Genomic DNA, 21167 nt, shown 5'->3' with positions numbered 1-21167 from the left:
ACTGTATCATCAAATAGATTATACAAATAGTACACTTCCTGTTGAACTACTTGAATTAATTCACCTTTCCAGCTTTGACAGAATTGCAATGTTCACCGTTAGATACCGATACGCCTAAGTTGCACATGTTATACTGTCATTAAAGCTATGTAAGGTTTGGTTTTTCACAAACATGCTAATAATGTTCATGTCATACATTCCCTCAAACACAGTACCTGTAGTTTGTCATAACAATTTGTACTTACCCATAAGTGCTGAACAAGCTACAGATCCAAGTAATCTGAAACTTTAAATATTTAAATAGAAACATAGAAACATAGAAAATAGGTGCAGGAGTAGGCCATTCGGCCCTTCGAGCCTGCACCGCCATTCAATATGATCATGGCTGATCATCCAACTCAGCATCCTGTACCTTCTCTCCATACCCCCTGATAACTTTAGCCACAAGGAGCCACATCCAACTCCCTCTTAAATATAGCCAATGAACTGGCCTCAACTACCTTCTGTGGCAGAGAATTCCAGAGATTCACCACTCTCTGTGTGAAAAAAAATTTTCTCATCTCGGTCCTAAAGGATTTCCCCCTTAACCTTAAACTGTGATCCCTTGTTCTGGACTTCCCCAACATCAGGAACAATCTTCCTGCATCTAGTCTGTCCAACCACTTAAGAATTTTGTAAGTTTCTATAAGATCCCCCCTCATCTTCTAAATTATGAAACCGAGTCCCAGTCTTTCTTCTGAAAGTCCTGACATCCCCAATCATCGGGAACCTTCTTCTCCCTGCATAATGAGCCAAAACTGTACCAACTCCAGGTTAATACAACTTTGCTCCTATACAAATCCTTTTGCTATAATGATAACATACCATTTGCAATCTTCACTGCTAACCTGCATTCTAGCGAGTACAAACTCCCCCTTTCCTAATCGGTCTATCCAGTCTTTCTTCATATGAAGTCCTGACATCCCAGGAATCAGTCTGGTGAACCTTCCCTGCACTCCCTCTATGGCAGAGTTTGTTCTGAAACAAAAAGAAAATAAGCATTTCTCCCTACTATTTGAAAATATTACACTCATAGACTGTGAACAAGCATTATGAGGAGCATCTTTAGTTCTACCTACAATTCTGGAAAGTAATGTTTATTTTTTTGCAAATTTGCGTCTCTGAGCTAGGAGAATTGAGTCATTACAGCATATTTTTGTATCTCCAGGCTGTCATATAATATGATGTGGGTAATTTAGGTGTCAGATGGAGAAAAACAATTGTGAATTGACAGTTCATGTACATCTCCTGACTTTTATTCTAATTGGTTATGGCATAAAATGATCTAATGTTGTGCAGAATTCACAATAGTTATTTTAAGGAGAATGCATAAGTATTTTAAAAAATATAAGAACATGTGGAGAAAGGACCAAATGACCTGTCTTGAAAAAAAATCAATGACTATACTTCATGTCAATATTATAGAATATCCTCTTTCTGCACATTGGCACGCACACAAAAAACATGAATACAATGAAAATGTTACCACGTTTTCCTCCTTCTGTTTTGGATAAGCTACCCATGGGAATAATTTTGATACGTTTCGTGGAATACTATTTACTGTACCTTGATAATTTATTGTTTCTCTCTACTGACCACTCATGCCCTTTGGCTCCAGCATGTACGGAAAGGTGTACAGAAAAGCTTGAGAATGGCAAACATCCTGGCCAGACCTGGAAATCCTGCCAAACTTAGTTACAGGAACTCCCATCAATTTTGCTCCAGCACTGGCCACATGGGCAGCTTTGCCGGGGCCAGGGAGGAAACTTATTGACAGAAGGCTACAGGTGGAGACCCGGAAATCCATTGCTAATGACCGGGAGCAGGGGGAGGTCATGGTCAGAGATGTAGGGAACTAAGCCATCGGGAAACAAAGCAAGCATGGGAAAGACAGTCATGGTCGTCATGGTGGGCAGTGGGGAGGAGGTGAGAAAGCTGGGTGTTAATATTGGCAGGTTCCTGTTGTATAAGTGCTTTACCAAGTTAACATGCTGCCTCGTTGCAATCATTGGTACTGGCTAATCACAGATTGTGATTCCTATGGCATTGATGTCTAACTAAATGTCCTCATATGTTTGATGTTTTAGATATCTTATTTCACCCAAGCTAAAAGAAAATTATTTTCATTGAACTCATTGTGGATATAATAAAATAGCCAGGCTTGCTCATTACCATCTGATATAAAACTTCTATCAGATGCATATAACATCACATCATCTTTATGAAAACTGTTGATTAAGCAGCCTCATGCAAGGTAGGACATTACATCCATCATCGGCAATGTAAAGCGGGATGAAATTTGTTTGCAGGCTACAAAAAGCAGGTGATCCACACTGGCTATTACATAGGTGATGAAAGTGAAGAGTTATGCCTTGGCTTTAATGACACTGCAATTATCTGAGTGGCAAAATGCTCTTTCTTTCAAATAAATTGAGATCAAAATTGCCATTATTTGATTTTGCCTTGGTTCCAGGAGTCTGCAAATACCCTTACCATTTAAGCCATGTCACAAGATTAATAATAACCGGTACTGATTTATATCATCCTGAAAACAAACAGCTTGCTTATCACTTTTGTGTGAATTTATATGTAAAATTAGGAAGGAGGCAGGAATAAGTTGATGAGTAAAATATATAATATTTTCAAAGGATACTGTTTGTAAATTTAAATATTTTGATAAATATGAAATATATAATATATCAGTATTTTTTCCCCTTTATGTTTAATACAGGAGAAGTTTGAAGCACTTTTCTTGGCTTATGATGACCATGCCACATTCCAGCTGTTTAAAAGTTTCAGGCGTGTACGAATTAACTACACGAATCCCAAAGTAGCAGCTCGTGCCAGAATAGAACTCCACGAAACAAAGTTTAATGGGAAAAAGCTAAAACTCTACTTTGCCCAGGTAATTAATTTGCAACCTTGAATTTTGTTCATTAAGTAAATGTGGCATTTAAGTGGCGCGCTCTAGGTAGACTTTGAATTGTGCTGCATGTATTCCTAATATTGATAAAACAAAAATTGTTTTAGAAAGTGGTTTCCTGTGCTTTGGAACATCGGAATGATTTCTTACCCAAAGCACAAATCCTTATACAGAGGGAGGATTTAAATTATGATTTCTGACTCCAAGAGCATTTTTAGCCCCAATGTAAGAGGCGGTATTCATCTTGCTTCTCGTGCTTTGAATGGGCCATCGAGCCATTTAGAACGGAGATGAGGAAATAGTTTTTTTCACACAGAGAGTTGTGAGTCTGTGAAATTCTCTGCCTCAGAGGGCGGTGGAGGCCAGTTCTCTGGATGCTTTCAAGAGAGAGTTAGATAGAGCTCTTAAAGATAGCGGAGTCAAGGGATATGGGGAGAAGGCAGGAACAGGGTACTCATTGTGGATGATCAGCCATGATCACATTGAATGGTGGTGCTGGCTCGAAGGGCCAAATGGCCTACTCCTGCATCTATTGTCTATTGAAATTGTCTGTTATTTAAAGATGATAAAGACATTATTGCTGTTGTCATAATCTGCCATTCACCTTCACTCTCTCTCACTCTGCAAATCTTGCAATTTCCTAAGTGAGTTATTATTAAGATGATGAGATGAATTTGTTCCTGAAAAGGCATGGATTGGTTATAAAATTGCAACTCGAGTCAGCAGCGCACCCTCGTTATCTGGATGATCTCCAAGCCCGAATCAGGTTTGACCTGGGCTATCCAATTAGGACATTTAGGGCTATGAATGATTTCTATCCTATAAGAATATCCTATATGAATGTCAACCATTCAAATTTGAATTTGAAAAAAACATTGATTATAAATAGCAAGAGAAAAAATACCAGTTTACTTCATGTTCAGTGGTTCATTTCAGGATTTATATTGTTCAGTCCTGGTCTGAGTTTCACAGAATTATTGAATTATAATAAATGATTTGACAACATAATAGGAATATGTTTATCGTCTAGGTGGAGCACAGTAAAGAAAACCTGTCAGGATACTCTTTACTGATCCTGCCAGATTTTTTTGATGCTGCCAGATCTTTCTTAATAATTACACACGTAAAGACAATAATCTGTAAATAATGGCTAAAAGTGTTTGTTTTTCATCCCAATACCGAATCCAATTAAAGCCAGGTTTGGAAAACTATTAGGCACTGATTTTACACATAGTGCCTACAAAACCTTTATATGTGTAACGAAAATTACATTGAAACATCAAATATAATCCTCTCCCTAAAATGTTCATAAAGTTACAATTGGTGCTAGGTTTCATGCAGTAATTGAGACTGTCCAAACACACTTCAATTAGAACCCTTGCAACAGAGTCCAAATATTGTTCTCATTAGTCTGCATTACTTTTGAAACCAGATCATAATGCATCTAATATACAGTCATTAGCTGTTTTATTTTTGTTTATAAAACATCAAACACATATGCCTCTCTCCTTGTGATCCAATCACTCTTTAATGTTATTCTGAGAGCACTGTTCTGATAATGAAATAACTGCTAACTCTTAAAAGAACAAGAACAGATCGCATCAACATAATAACATCAGTTGTTGAGATCAGACTGTCAATGTTTATTTGGATGCAGCTGTTCTAAGAAAGCATTATTTTCCATCACTTTATTCTCACCTTACTTTTCCTTTCAGTCTTACTCCTTCTTGCAAATGATGACATAAACCTCACCTCAAAATATTTCAAACTGAGGTAGACTTAGAGTCGTACAGTTAAACAAGTACTTTGGTGCTGTCTTCACTAAAGGGTCTGTCCCACTATCCCGAGTTACTCATGAATTCTCCCAAGTTTTCCCCTTGATTCAAACTCGGAGAATGTTCGTAGCGAGTCCGTAGATATATTGTAGCGGCTCGTTATGCCAGTCGCAGGTACTCGGGGCATCAGGTAAGTCGGAACGTTTTTTCCAGCATGACAAAAATGTCACGAGTAAAAAGATAGTCAGGAGGAGGAGTTCGTAGATCTCAAAAATCTTGATTTTTTTTTTAAGGTCCTTTCAACTTGGCAGAGGACTTGGGAAAGTGGGACAGGCCCTTAAGGAAGACACAAATAATCTCCCAGAAACACTAGGGAATCGAGGTTCTAGCATGACGTAGGGACTGAAGGAAATTCACATTAGTCATGAAATGGTGTTGGGTAAACTGTTGGAACAGAAGGTAGATAAATCTCCAGGGCCTGATGGTCTGCATCCCAGAATACTCAAGGAGGTGGGCTTAAAAATCATGGATACATTGGTGATCATTTTCAAATGTTCTACAGACTCAGGATCTGTTCCTGTGAACTGGAGGGTAGCTAATGTAACCCCACTTTTTAAGAAAGGAGGGAGAGAGCAAGGGAATTGTAGACCTGTTAGCCTGACATCGGTAGTGGGAAAGATGCTTGAGTCGATTATTAAAGATGTAATAGCAACGCATTTGGAAAGCAGTGATAGGATTGGTCAAAGTCAGCATGGATTTATGAAGGGGAAATCATCCTTGACTAATCTTCTGGAATTTTGAGGATGTAACAAGTAGAATGGATAAGGGAGAGCCAGTGGATGTGGTGTATCTGGTCTTTCAAAAAGCCTTTGACAAGGTTCCAGACAAGAGATTAGTGTGCAAAATTAGAACACATGGTATTTGGAGTAGGGTTTTGATATGGATAGAGAACTGGTTGGCAGACAGGAAGCAAAGAGTAGGAATTAACGGGTCATTTTCAGAATGGCAGGCAGTGACTAGTGGGGTACCGCAAGGCTCAGTGCAGGGACCCCAGTTATTTACAATATATATTAACGATTTTGATGTGGGAGTTAAATGTACCATCTCCAAGTTTGCGGATGATACAAAGCTGAGTGGCAGTGTGAGCTGCAAAGAGGATGTTATGAGGCTGCAGGGTGACTTGGACAGGTTGGGTGAGTGGGCAGATGCATGGCAGATGCGGTACAATGTGGATAAATGTGACGTTATCCACATTGGTGGCCAGAACAAGAAGGCAGATTATTATCTGAATGGTGTCAGATTAGGAAAAGCGGATGTGCAACGAGACCTGGGCCTGCTTTTACATCAGTCACTGAAAGTAAGCATGCAGGTACAGCATGCGGTGAAGAAAGCTCACGGCATGTTGGCCTTCAGTGTGAGAAGATTTGAGTATAGGAGCAAGGAGGTTCCACTGCAGCTGTGCAGGGCCCTTGTAAGACTGCACCTGGAGTGTTGTGTGCAGTTCTGTTCTCATAATTTGAGGAAGGACATTCTTGCTATTGAGGGAATGCAGCGTAGGTTCACTAAGTTAATTCCCAGGATGGCGGGACTGACATATGATGAAAGAATGGATCGACTGGGCTTATATTAACTAGAATTTAGAAGGATGAGAGGAAATCTTATAGAAACATATAAAATTCTTGAGGGATTGGACAGGCTAGATGCAGGGAAAATGTTCCCCATGTGGGGCAGTCATATGACTGAGATGAGGAAAAACTTTTTCAGCCAGAGAGTTGTGAATTTGTGGAATTCTCTGCAACATAAGGCAGTGGGGGCCAATTCACTGGATATATTCAAGAGAGAGTTTGATATAGCTCTTAGGGCTAATGGAATTAAGTGATATGGGGAGAAACCAATAACAGGGTACTGATTTTGGATGATCAGCCATAATCATTTTGAATGGCGGTTCTGGCTCGAAAGACCAAAGTGGCCTACACCTGCACCTATATTTCTATGTTTCCATACAGCTCCTTGGCCCAACTTGCCCACACCGACCACATGTCCCATCTACACTCATCCCACTTGCCTGCGTTTGGCCCATATCCTTCTAAACCTGTCCTATCCATGTTCCTGTCTAATTGTTTCTTAAACTTTGCAACAATCCCTGCCTCAACAACCTCCTCCAGCAGCTCGTTCCATACACCTACCACCCTTTGTATGAACCACCCTTCATCGTCTGCTTCCACCTTCTTTGGCTAGAAGTCTTCACCACACACAATGGTCATAGTTTAAGGATAAGGGGGAAATCTTTTAGAACCGAGATGAGGAAAACTTTTTTCACACAGAGAGTGGTGAATCTCTGGAATTCTCTGCTGCAGAAGGTAGTTGAGGCCAGTTCATTGGCTATATTTAAGAGGGAGTTCGATGTGGCCCTTGTGGCTAAAGGGATCAGGGGGTATGGAGAGAAGGCAGGAACAGGATACTGAGTTGGATGATCAGCCATGATCATATTGAATGGCGGTGCAGGCTCGAAGGGCCGAATGGCCTACTCCTGCACCTATTTTCTATGTTTCTATGTCTATGTTTCACAATTTTGTAAGCAGTTGTTAAACGGTGGCCTATGGAGGCTTCACATTCCAGCTAGAACACATAGCTAGTCAGCAACCTCAGGGCTGTAATGTGATTATGTGTACATTTCCCATGCATTCCTTAATATTTTTGCTTTCAAAAGACCTGTCAATTTCAGAAATAAAATTACCAATTGATCTAGAACCAGCTGTAGTTTGCTGAAAATGTTTTGAAAATACCACCAATTTTAATGTATTCCAATTTTACTCCTCTAATTTTACCTCTCTAATGTTTAGTTTCTGCTTTTGGACTATGATTCCCCAACCAAAGTCAATGATGTTCTTCATCGATCTTGTCACTTCTCCTTAACATCATTAAAACATCAAAAAATCTTCCATTAGCATTGGAATATGATCTTGGTTTGTGTAATTATTAACTCTGTTTAATACTTCCGGTATAATTAGCACAGAAAGTAAACAGCTGCTGTCATCTTATACACTGTGGATTGTGGCCTAAACAGGTACCTATATGTTTTCTCAGGTTCAAAATCAAGGTACAGATGGAGATAACCTGCACCTTGCTCCGCCACAGCCAGCAAAACAGTTTCTCATCTCCCCTCCAGCATCACCACCTGTGGGCTGGCAACAAATTGATGACGCGACTCCAATCATCAACTATGATCTTCTCTATGCAGTGGCAAAACTGGGACCTGGTAGGTTTTTCCATGTTCTGACATGTTGTTACGGTTATTGATCAGTAACTTATAGAGGGTACATTTTTAAAGGCTAAGCTTCGAGTATAATATTACTCTTTTAAGGATAGGTACCTGAGAAACACTTGCCAAGAATGAAGGTGAGGTTATGACGATTATGTACAAACATTGTTTAACAATGCTTCCTAGCCTGCTTGATCATTGTACCTTGAAGTATTGCCGTTCACGTGATCATATTAATAAACTACTAGGGTTTATTATATTTAAATTTCATCGCCACCATTACCAGCAACATTCTGAGCACTTTCCTCTAGTTCAGAGATTCTTGTACTCTTGATGTAAAGGGGTAGTGAGAGATTTAATAACCGTGTGTTTAACATTGTCTCCAACAAATGGCACATGTCATAAGGTTGAAGTGGAAGGAATCTTAATGAATGCCATTTTTCCTCCTTTACCTCATATCTGGGCAGGCAGAGTACATTTCTTCTATTACCTCTGCATCTGTTTGTCCACCCACCAGCCTCCAAGAGACACACTAGTTGCAAGTAGAGGTTAGAGTCAGTGATGCACTGTCACATTAAATATTATCACTCTGTGGCAAACGAAAATGAAAATGTATCATTACACATTGTGCATCTGTGGCATTTACAATTTTAATTGCTGATTCCGGAAGACAGAAAATTTCCAGTTTCAACAAAGGCAATATCACAGTCATTTTGCCCAAAGTCATATCTTATCTGCTGCCTGCAAATTAAACTAATTCTTCAGTTTGTTTGTGAACTGAATAACTAATGCAGGTGTGATATCAATTCAGCACTCTTCCCAAAAGATAATCCCAAACGAGATTTATAATGCCAAATGATAATTTTCTATACCAGTTCTAGAATATTTACATACCAGGTGTTTTCAAGTCCGGTGGAAAAGTGCAGTGAAATTTGATGCAAATATGAACGATCTTCCAAGCCAAGGACACGGAGCTATGAAATCCAACATGATTACATCCCCCCCTTAAACATTTCATGGAAATGGATTTTGATTTTATTCTTACTGTCCACATTATGACATTGCTTTTCCCAGAACCACCATATTTAGACACACGTTTTGGCATATGGATCAATTTAAGTCCAGTGCCTGCTTGTACAGCTGCACAGCTGCCATCCCCAAAAGCTTGTTCTCCATCACCCTGGACTGCAGTAAACTGAGTTCTATCAATGGGTCCCCTCAGCAATAAGCAAATACTGGTTAAAATTAAATGCTATAAAAGAGATTAAGCTTTCATTCTAATAATGCAAAGATAAAACGGTGAACATAGTGTTATTTTGTGAGTAAATTAATGGATGATTGCCACGTGGTTTGTCTTTTGTGCTTTGGTCTATCTAGATATACTTTGTAATGCTGAACTGCTGGGACGTTTAATGTGCATTTGCAAGGGAGGGGTGGGACAGGAGAGGGTATGTTGAGGTGCAGGGAATTGGTTGGGAGCGACTGTATTTATAAAAATAGAACAATTAACATGCTAATAATGGATGACACATGGATTTAAATAGATTGATGGAATGAAAATCCTTCCGGTTGACTTTATGAAGTTAATTTGAACAATGGGCAATGATGAAAATGAATAAACTATCTTAAGTTGTCAACAGGTAGCAATTACAACCAGAACATTCATAAGATTAGGAAAATGGAGAAAATTCACACAAATAAAATGAACCCCCTGCATGGGAAGGTTGCTTTGTGATGTGCTGAAAGAATTTGATGTACTCTGTATCTATCTATGCTGACAGGTCTAACATTATAGTAAAATATGGCTGAGTCCAAGCAAAATTCCCAGTACATAGTTACCCCAAGACTAGATGGAAAGAAGATTGTTAAAAGAAACGCTAGTCCTCCATTTCCCTCTCCCCCTCCCCCTCCAACTGACTGCTATCTATACACAAAAATCAATGAATGCAGATGCTCAAATCTGAAATCAATTCAGCAAATGTTGCTAACACTCAATAGATCATGCAGTTTTGACATTAATTTGGTGTGTCTTTTTTGACAGATGCAGCCTGACTAGCCATTTATATACAATGGGGAGGGAAGGACCAGCAGCATTAATTAACTAGCAATATAGTGTTATTTTTAAACTAACTATATTATCAAAATTAGTACTGGTTTATTTTTTGATTGTAACTTTTTTTTTGTTGCCCTGGCATTATCCTACCAATTATTTTCTGAATTGCTCTCAAGCTAACCTATCATCCTCTACCGCACCAGGTTATCTTGTGACTTTTATGTTCTCTGATAAACAGAAACATTGAAAAACATTGAAAAACAAATACATTAATAATCAGATTATTATCATTTTTGAAAATGAAAATGTCTGATAAAGACATTAAAATGCTTCTAAGTAATAAACTAAGCTTAATTAACCCCCAATAAATAGTTCATCAATCAAAACCTACCTTTGGCGCCCTCAAAGGTGTTACTCTCCTTTCAAATTAATAAAGATGCCATTCTTGTACCAAAATTGTTTCTTCAGCGTAAATACTTTGAAATTATCATAACATCTTACTTTACTGATTGAATCCAATTGGGCGGACAAAAGTTAGAGAAAAGTTGGGAAATTGCTGGTGAGCAGGTGCCAGCATGTTTGGGGCATCCATGCACTTATATAGGAATCCCAAGCTTGAAGGCAATTGCAAGAGGAGATGCCAGATGTTACATGCGGCAGCTTCCTCACATAATCTAGGCATGAAGGCACAAGAAACTGCAGACGCTGGAACCTTGACCAAAACACAACACGCTGGAGGAACTCAGAGAGTTAGGCAGCATCTGTGGAGGGAATGGATAGGAAATTTTTTGGATCAGACCCTTTCTTCAGCCTTCATTCCCTGTACAGATGCTGCATGACCCACTGAGTTCCTGCAGAACATTATGTTTTAATCTGGGCATGATATAATTTAATCAAATGTTACCAAAATACATCTAAACTTAATTTACCATGTTGTAATTGAATTATAACCTGATACACTGCATTATTCACTGTAGTAATCTTTCCTAACATAATTAATACTTTTGAACAAGCAGCCATTTAGTATGTACTTCACAGAGGATAATATATTGAACGTGAAATATGTTCCTGTGTCAAAGCAATATTTGCTATTTAACCTGCTCTTTGTCTTGAGCAAAGTTTTATAAATATATATATTTAAATGGAAGTGCCTATCCAGACAGATCAGAGAGCTGTTCCTCAATCTATTCCATCTGAAGCTGACAGTAGCTTCAGTGCCTCATATAAGGAATAAACAGCAAAGTCAAATAAGTTAAGGAGCCCATAACCAAGTGCAGTGCACCTGGAACAACATGTGATTGAATAGGGACAGTAAATGAAGTTGAACGCGAGAGGTTTGATATGAGCCTTGATCACTGGGATCACAGAACACCTCACTCATGAAGGATTATATGTGGATGCAAATCATGTTTATCAGACAAAGTGAATGGACAAGAAGTGCATTGTAATACAAATTGCAGAAGTCAGCATCAGCTCCAAATGGCTTAGTGTGTAGTGTGAACATTTAAGTGAAGGGGTTGATCAAGTTTTATCACATTTTTAAGAAATATTAACTGGCTCAATAGCTAGATAGTTTTCCCTCTCATTTGGAACAAACAATATTCACTAAAAACTCTGTTATCATCATCAATCCAGCCAAAGGGCAGCCTTGCAAAGCACTGATTCACATGAAGCAGTGGCGAGTGATTGTTTGCTGTTACTGTATCTGACACAAAGATTTGTTTTTTGACAGGAAATGAAAGAATAAAGGAAATGTAATAAGTCTTTGAGTATAGAGGATGGGAAATCATGTTAGTTGTATGACATTGGTAAGGCCACAGTTAAAATATTGTGTTCAGTTTTAGTCACCTGTTATAGGAACAATGTTGTTAAGCTGGAAAGGGTTCAGAGAAGCTATACAAGGATGTTGCCAGGACTCGAGGGCCTGAGCAATAGGGAGAGGTTGAGTAGGCTAGGAGTTTATTCCCTGGAGAGCAGGAGGGTGAGAGGTGTTCTTATAGAGGTGTATCAGATCATGAGAGGAATAGATTGGATAAATGCACAGTCTTTTACCCAGGGCAGGGAAATCGAGAACCAGAGGAAATATAGGAGCCAGAGGGGCAACTTTTTAACATAAAGGGTGGTAGGTACATGGAAGGTATATGGAACAAGCTGCCGAAGGAGGAAGTTAAGACAGATACTATGACAAGGTTTAAAAAACATTTGGACATGTACTTGGATTGGATTGGTTTTGAGGGATATGGGCCAAACACAGATAAGTGGGACTAATGTATATGGGACGTTAGTTGACATGATTAGAGATGCAATGTGGAATCATGCTCTTTGGCCCACCGAATCTGCACTGACCAACGATACCCGTATACTAGCTCTATCATAGCGCCAATTGTTACAGAACCAATTAACCTCCAACCCTGCACAGCTTTGGGATGCGGGAGGAAACCAGAGCACTCGGAGAAACCCTTACAGACATAGGGAGAGTGTACAAACTCCATACAGACAGCACCCATAGGCAGGATCGAATCCGGGTCTCTGGCAATGCTAGGCAGCAACTCTACCACTGCAACATTGTGCAGTTTGTGATGAGTTAATCAATTGATTTTGTCAATGTTTTGTTAATTGGAGGATATAGTTACGAGCTTGCAAATGGGCAAATTAGTCTAAATATAATTATCTATAAGGGGTTGCCCTGGGGTGTTTGCAGAGAAAATGCTTCCATTTGCAGCAAATATTAAAACTTTGGCCAATGAGTACACGATCACCACCAATATTAGTTAATTGAGAAGAAATAATGCTAACATTATAACGTTTTGCCACAGTTAGCAGTTTAAATACATTTTTGGGGATGTCAATGAAGCACACAGGAGTAAGAAATCGAGAAGATGAATGGAGGTATTTATAGAACATAAGCATCAACTTGGGAAAAAAGATCTAATTCTGTGCAAAAATAAGGTAGGGGCAATGAATTTCCTTCATTCCTCTGCATTTCTAAACTTTGATGGAAGTTCAGTGGAAGTTCCCTGTTGCATGGAAGTGAATTCAAGGCAACCAGGTCTTGGGTTACAATTACATCAGCGGTTTGTTGCTGAATGGGATTGCAAGGTTAGGATGTTACATAGGTGATAAAATCCACCAGAGAGAATGTGTGTGTGCTTTCAGAGGTGTAAGAAAGGTTTTGCATCATCAGATTTCTAGGTCAGGGACTTAAATTATTTACTGACAAAGCAACTTCCTTATAATAAAAAGTGGCTTTAGTCAACAGGCGATCTTTTGGGAGAAAATACCTTTATGATATCGAGGGGTGTGGTGAGATGGATCAAAGCAGAATATGAGCAAATATGTCATTAAAGAACCCTGATGAAAGTGGGCATTAATTATTGGGGGGCATAATTATTGGGGGGCATACCGAGCAAAATGGAGAAAGTTTCTGGTTGACATCATTCAATCATCTCAGTCCCAGGCCGTAACTTCAGGAATTCTTAAGTGTTGTGGTTCCAACCATTTCTGCTATGTCATCAATGAACTCTCTTTCACGATGAGATCATAAATGGGGATGTTCAAAGGGTGGCAGGGTAGTGCAGCTGCTAGAACTGCTGCCGGCAGAGACCCAGCTTCAATCCCAACCTCGGTGGAATACTCTCCCCACTGCGCCACCTTCTCAAATTGAGATGGACCGTTTTCTAATCAGTGGTGTTCACAACTTTGTCAGCACACAGTGCCTGAATCCAGGTACAAGCATCCTCTCACATCAAGAGAGTTTTATTGTCATATGTCCCAGGCAGAACAATGAAATTCTTACTTGCAGCAGCACAACAGAATTATATACACGCACACACATCTATATATTCTATACATACACACATATACACATAAAAACATCCAACCAAACAATAGTGCAATGGTGCAAATAGACAATCTTGGTGTATGCGTAAATTGTCCCTAGAAGTAGGATAGTGTTAATGTGCGGGGATCGCTGGTCGGCACGGACTCGGTGGGCTGAAGGGCCTGTTTCTGCGCTGTATCTCTAAACTAAATTAAACTAAAAAATGAACCTGGGCTGGAGAATCTCCTCAAACTCAATACCCTGAAGGGCCTGTGAATTAGGAATTCAGGAAATGAAGTTAGTAATATACATTAACAGCTGTGCCACCACTCCAAGATACCTCCCCGGTTAATATCAGGATGGGACTAAGACCTTTTCAGGAGAGTTGGCTGGTCACTTTGTCATTATCTAGTCTTGCTCCCTGCCATTTTATAGCTATGGTTTCCTGTAGATCAACAATAGCTCGTTTCAGAACAAGTTTTGAGAACAAATTCAGGACTCTGAAATGTTTTGGGATTTCATTAAATGTTCATGAAATGTGAAGGGCCAAACCAGGACCTTTCTCCTTTGCATAGAATCATAGAATCATACAACAATGACAGAGGCCCTTTTGCCCAACTTGTCCATGCCAACCAAGATTCCCGAAATGCCCCTAATCCCACCTGCTTACATTTGACCCATATCCTTCTAAACATTTCCTCGCCATGTACCTGTCCAAATGACTTTTAAATGTTGTGATAGTACCTACCTCAACTACTTCCTCTGGCAGCACATTCCATATACCCTTTGATTGAAAATGTTGCCCCTCAGGTTCCTATTAAATCTTTCCCCTCTTACCTTAAAACTTCAAATATGATGCATGCAACTTAATTGTATCCATGTCATCACTAGTGGGCCTCACTGAATGGCTGTGCAGGCGGAATGCATGACTGGAACAGTATGGCCCCATTTCTGTGTTCCCCATGAAGTGAGGCTCCCTCCAAAGCACTTATGAACGGCAAATTTGCGTTTCTGAAATCTGTTAGAATGGGTGGAATTTTGAGCTGTAAATCCTGAAGTGAGTCAGAGTGGTCACGAGATCAAAAGATCAGATTGGCGGACAGTCTCAATTTGTTACTTTGATAAAAGCGCATTCACCCTGCCCAGATCATAATGCCTAGACCATAATTTAGAGAGAAGGTTAGGTAAATAGAAAGCTAATACAAAAATAAATAATATCAGGTAAAACAAAATATAAACGTAACAAGGGCGGCAAAGTGGCGCAGCAGTAGAGTTCCTGCCTTGCAGCGCCGGAGACCTGGGTTCGATCCTGACTACGGGTGCTGTCTTACGGAGTTTGTACATTCTCCCTGTGACCGCATGGGGTTTCTCCGGGTGCTGCAATTTCCTCCCACACTCTGAAGATGTGCAGGGTTGCAGGTTAATTGGCTTCTGTAAATTATCCCTTGTGTGTAGGATAGAACTAGTAGTATGGATGATCAAAGGTTGGTGTGGGCTCGGTGGGCCGAAGGGCCTGTTTCCACACTCTATCTCTATAAAAAAAAGAGCCTGTGCTCTAAAAAACTGCTCTATTATAGGAAATGCATTATACTTTTTTTTAAATCCCCCCAAAATTTTAAATCAGATTTGGAATAGTGCTTCACTCCGTTTGGTGAATCAATCATTTATTACCTTAAGTTTAAGGCCATTAACATAAGGATTGAAGGGAGAATTGAAGGGCACGATTTATTTGCATGGAGAGTTGATGGGATATGAAGAACCCAATGCAAACTACAGTGGAAGCAGAATCTGTAATACAGTAGCTAGTTAAAGAAAGTCAAGAAATGTTTAGAATGGTTGGAGAAAGGGCAATGAATGAAGTGAAGTAGGTCACACTGTCAGAAAACCAACATGGAGGCCATAGGCCAAATTACTGTTGACTGTACTGCAACACTGTAATAAGGACTCTATTCTGAAGAAGGGTCTCGACCCGAAACGTCGCCTATTTCCTTCGCTCCATAGATGCTGCCTCACCCGCTGAGTTTCTCCAGCATTTTTGTCTATCTTCGATTTTCCAGCATCCACAGTTCCTTCTTAAACAATTCTATGATTGTTCGCTTTTCCTGTGTAAAATCAATGTCCTTGTCAATTTAGGCTATCAGTGTAGTAATATCTTGGTAATCAATTGGATTATAAATATAAATACTTTTTGGTAACTTTTAAATCATGTCCTCTTTCAAAAGTCTAGGATACAGTGATTTATTAGATAATTACGGTATTTGCCGGCATTGAGGACGCACCTACGTCAAAGACACACCAACATTTTGAGTTGCTAAATATTGAAAAAAGGCTGGCAGGACATAGGATTTCTCACACTCAAAAATAAATAAATAAATAAATAAAAATTAAAATTAAAGAAAACGACAATTCTATTTGCCCAAGGTTTCCAGATCTCCTCCAATCTGAATGACTAAATGGGTGGGGGGTGGAGGGTTACTGCAGGTGGAAATATGGTGGAGAAAATGGGAGTGCTAAGGAACAAGGAAATTCAAACATAAGGATCACTCGTGCCAAAACGGGAGTGGCCGCCGGGGCCAGACCATCCCCGGGCCAGGCAGAAGGCGCTGAGGTGGCGGCCGGTTCCGCTATCCGGTCCCGGCAGCTGCTCGCAGCCACCTGAGCTACTTCCCTCCCCGGCCACAATGAGGTGGCTCCACGCCTGGAGTTCCGCGGCAGCGGTGAGTGAGTGAGTTGCTGGCATGATCCCCAACACCCTCCTTCTCAACGCTCCTGCCCTCCCCGCAACTTTACCCCTGGCGGCCCAGCCGTGCTGAACCAGGCCAAACTCCCCACAGGCTGTGAAAGGAACTCTCCCCTCCCCCGGCGGCGCTGTCCTTTGAAAACCACTTCCCACTTTACAGCCGCTTCCCATCAGCTACCAGCAATGAGGGATAGACTTGGCTATCCCTCAGTACAGCAACATTGTTCTTGATGTTGCCGTACTGAGGGATAACAAAGTCTATCTTTCTTGGCTAACAACCTAACCTTCTGCCTCCAAGACACAGGTAAATGTTTGTGCCTTATTTTTGGTTAAAAAATAGCATCTTCATTGCTGGGAAATACGGGAGCTTCCTTCCAGGCCCCCTCAGGGGATAAGAGCAAGCAGTTTGGAGCAATGTTGGTCTCAACTGACATTATTGTTTATAAACCCATAATATTTTAAAGTTATTTTTTTTAATTTAGCTCCTGTGCACAAAACAAAGTCTTCAGGCATTCTAAATTCTGAAGGATGCAGAGATCTTATAAGTTATGAATGGATTTGTTTGGGTAAATTTGGATATATTTTCACATTAGAGGGAGACTAAAATGTGGGGACAGTGAATATCAAAAATAAACAATAATTAGAAAACACTTTATCCAGATACTGGTCAAACATGGAACTGGATGTTTCAGGAAGAAACAAGGAGTTGAAGAAAATTGCATTTCATCAAAAATAAATACATGAAGGGGAAAGGAACTGAAAGTTACTGAATTGAAGGATAGAGAGCATCCTCTGCCAGAAAGGCAAAGGTATTTTGAAGCCCCAGTTCTCCTCTTTCACATAGGCATAAGACAATAGAAAATAGACAATAGACAATAGGTGCAGGAGTAGGCCATTTGGCCCTTCGATCCAGCACCGCCTTTCAATGTGATCATGGCTGATCATCCCCAATCAGTACCCCGTTCCTGCCTTCTCCCCATATCCCCTGACTCTGCTATTTTTAAGAGCCCTATCTAGCTCTCTCTTGAAAGCATCCAGAGAACCTGCCTCCACCGCCCTCTGAGGCAGAGAAGTCCACTGACTCACCACTCTCTGTGAGAAAAAGTGTTTCCTCGTCTCCTTTCTAAATGGCTTACTCCTTATTCTTAAACTGTGGTTGAGCCCCTGGTTCTAGACTCCCCCAACATTAGGAACATGTTTCCTGCCTCTAGCGTGTCCAAGCCCTTAACCATATAATAACCATATAACAAACGGAAACAGGCCATCTCGGCCCTACAAGTCCGTGCCGAACAACTTTTTTTCCCTTAGTCCCACCTGCCTGCACTCATACCATAACCCTCCATCCCCTTCTCATCCATATGCCTATCCAATTTATTTTTAAATGATACCAATGAACCTGCCTCCACCACTTCCACTGGAAGCTCATTCCACACCGCTACCACACTCTGAGTAAAGAAGTTCCCCCTCATGTTACCCCTAAACTTCTGTCCCTTAATTCTGAAGTCATGTCCTCTTGTTTGAATCTTCCCTATTCTCAAAGGGAAAAGCTTGTCCACATCAACTCTGTCTATCCCTCTCATCATTTTAAAGACCTCTATCAAGTCCCCCCTTAACCTTCTGCGCTCCAGAGAATAAAGACCTATAAAGACTGTTCAACTCATCTGCCATTTCCTTGTTCCCGATAATAAATTCACCTTTTTCGATCTTCAGCCATTAACAATCTTATATGTTTCAACAAGACCTCCTCTCATCGTTCTAAACTCCAGACTCCAGAGTGTACAAGCCCAGCTGCTCCATTCTCTCAGCATAAGACAGTCCTGCCATATCGGGAATTAGCCTTGTAAACCTACACTGCACTCCCTCAATAGCAAGAATGTCCTTCCTCAAATTAGGGGACCAAAACTGCACACAATGCTCCAGGTGTGGTCTCACTTTGGCCCTGTACAACTGCAGGAGGACCTCTTTGCTCTTATATTCGATTCCTCTTGTTATAAAGGCCAACATGCCATTCGCTTTCTTCACTGCCTGCTGTACCTGCATGCTTACTTTCATAGACTGATGTACAAGGATCCCCAGATCCCGTTGTACTTCCCCTTTTCCCAACTTGACGCCATTTAGATAGTAATCTGCCTTCCTGTTTTTGCTACCAAAGTGGATAACCTCACATTTATCCGCATTAAACTTCATCTGCCATGCATCTGCCCACTCCCCCAACCTGTCCAAGTCACCCTGCATTCTCATAGCATCCTCCTCACAGTTCACACTGCCACCCAGCTTTGTGTCATCTGCAAATTTACTAATGTTACTTTGAATCTCTTCATCCAAATCATTGATGTATATTGTAAATAGCTGCGGTCCCAGCACCGAGCCTTGTGGTAGCCCACTAGTCACTGCCTGACATTCTGAAAGGGACCCGTTAATCCCTACTCTTTGTTTCCTGTCTGCCAACCACTTCTCTATCCATGGCAGCACTCTACCCCCAATACAATGTGCCCTAATTATGCCCACTAATCTCCTATGTGGGACCTTATCAAATTATTTCTGAAAGTCCAGGTACATCCACTGGCTCTCCCTTGTCCATTTTCTTAGATACATCTTCAAAAAATTCCAGAAGATTAGTCAAGCATGTTTTCCCCTTCGTAAATCCATGATAACTCGGACCGATCCTGTTCCTGCTATCCAAATGTGCGGCTATCTCATCTTCTATAATTGACTCCAGCATCTTCCCCACCACCGATGTCAGGCTAACTGGTCTATAATTCCCCGTTTTCTCTCTCCAACCTTTCTTAAAAAATGGGCTAACATTAGCTACCCTCCAATCCATAGGAACCGATCCTGAGTCTATGGAACATTGGAAAATTATCACCAATGCATTCACGATTTCTAGAGCCACTTCCTTAAGTACCCTTGGATGCAGACCATCAGACCCTGGGGATTTATCAGCCTTCAATCCCATCAGTCTATCCAACACCATTTCCTGCCTAATGTGGATTTCCTTCAGTTCCTCTGTCACTCCAGATCCTCTGGCCACAACTATATCAGGAAGATTGTTTGTGTCCTCCTTAGTGAAGACAGATCCAAAGTACCTGTTCAACTCATCTGCCATTTCCTTGTTCCCCATAATAAATTCACCTTTTTCGGTCTTCAGCCATAACAAAAACCTCTGTGAAAAATACTTCCAGCTTGAATTATCTGATGCCTGTTGTATCTCCCCTTGTCAGACCTGCCCAATGTTAAAGTGGGAATATGTATAATTAGAATATAATTGGAATATACGATGTCTTCTGCCAGCAGCCTGCCATCCCCAAAAAGAGAGTAAGCAATGCCAAAATAATCACCTCATCAAATATTTCATCACATCCATTCTGTATCTTCATGAGTGTTTTTACAAGAAGAGATCAGAAGTCCTTGACTAAGATCCAACCATTTCTGCTTTATCTGCTTCTATCCCTTTCACCCCATTATTTTGTTCAACCATGAGTCACTGGCAACGTCAATTGAACCAGTGATGCTGTATTTAGTGAGCTGTCTCTTACTCAATAAACCTTGACAATTCCTTGAATTTTGATTGTTATCAAGGATGCCTCAGGCCTTACCATTCATGTATATATATATCCTGTGTTTCATGCACACAGCTTATGCAACAGATGGGGAGATTTTAAGAGTTATATAAAAAAGGCACAGAAAACATTCACCAGTTTTGTTAAGTAGTAGCTCTAGGTCTCCGACATTGTTTCAATCTAGTAAATGGTAAAAAAAACACAATTAGATGCCAGGAAGTATTTATTCAATCATTGTGTTGTTAATTACTGGACTAGCAGTCTGAGCAATGTGGCAGAAGCAACACTTATAGATTCATTAAAGAGCCAAATGTTCTGATTTGAAAAGTGTACAATTCTATGCAGGAATAAGTTCAATAGATTTGTCTTAGTTTTAGGTTTAGAGATAAAGCATGGAAACTGACCCTTCGGCCCACTGTCCATGCCGACCATTGATCATCCATTCATATTAGTTCTATATGATCCCACTTTCTCATCCACTCCCTACATACTGGAGGCAGTTTTTACAGAGACCAATTAATCTACAAAGCTGCATGTCTTTGGGATGTGGGAGGAAACTAGAGCAACTGGAGGAAACCCACCCAGTCACAGGGAGAACATACAATCTCACACAGACACAGTGCCCGAGGTCAGGATCGAACCTGGGTCTCTGGCACTGTGAGGGTGCAGCTCTATCAGCTGTGCCACTGTGTCTCACTGATTGAATGAGTTTCTATACCTATGTTATCTTAGTTTCGCTCTTTTATATTTTTATATTTTATATGTGAGGTTATCCACTTTGGCGGCAAAAACAAGGGGGCAGATTATTATCTCAATGGGGTTAGGTTAGGTAAGGGGGAGGTACAGCGAGACCTGGGTGTCCTTGTACACCAGTCACTGAAAGTTGGCGTGCAGGTACAGCAGGCAGTGAAGAAATCTAATGGAATGTTGGCCTTCATAACAAGAGGATTTCAGTATAGGAGTAGAGAGGTTCTTCTGCAGTTGTATAGGACTCT

The 21167-nt window shown here is 40.5% G+C and overlaps 1 protein-coding gene across 2 annotated transcripts in view; it reads left to right on the top strand.

Annotated features, from left to right (window-relative positions):
* The window catches only part of rcan2 (regulator of calcineurin 2), a 273378-nt gene that overhangs the window by 214114 nt on the left and 38097 nt on the right, over positions 1-21167 (top strand). For both annotated transcript variants that reach the window (XM_055635564.1, XM_055635565.1), the window contains 2 exons: positions 2771-2944; positions 7825-7996. In XM_055635564.1, the coding sequence (XP_055491539.1) occupies positions 2771-2944; positions 7825-7996 (346 nt within the window). The remainder of the gene's footprint in view (positions 1-2770; positions 2945-7824; positions 7997-21167) is intronic.

The sequence above is a fragment of the Leucoraja erinacea genome, chromosome 5 (genome assembly GCF_028641065.1).
Source record: "Leucoraja erinacea ecotype New England chromosome 5, Leri_hhj_1, whole genome shotgun sequence".
Lineage (NCBI taxonomy): Eukaryota > Metazoa > Chordata > Chondrichthyes > Rajiformes > Rajidae > Leucoraja > Leucoraja erinaceus.
Note: the sequence above shows the minus strand (reverse complement) of the source record. Positions and strands in the feature narration are given on the sequence as shown.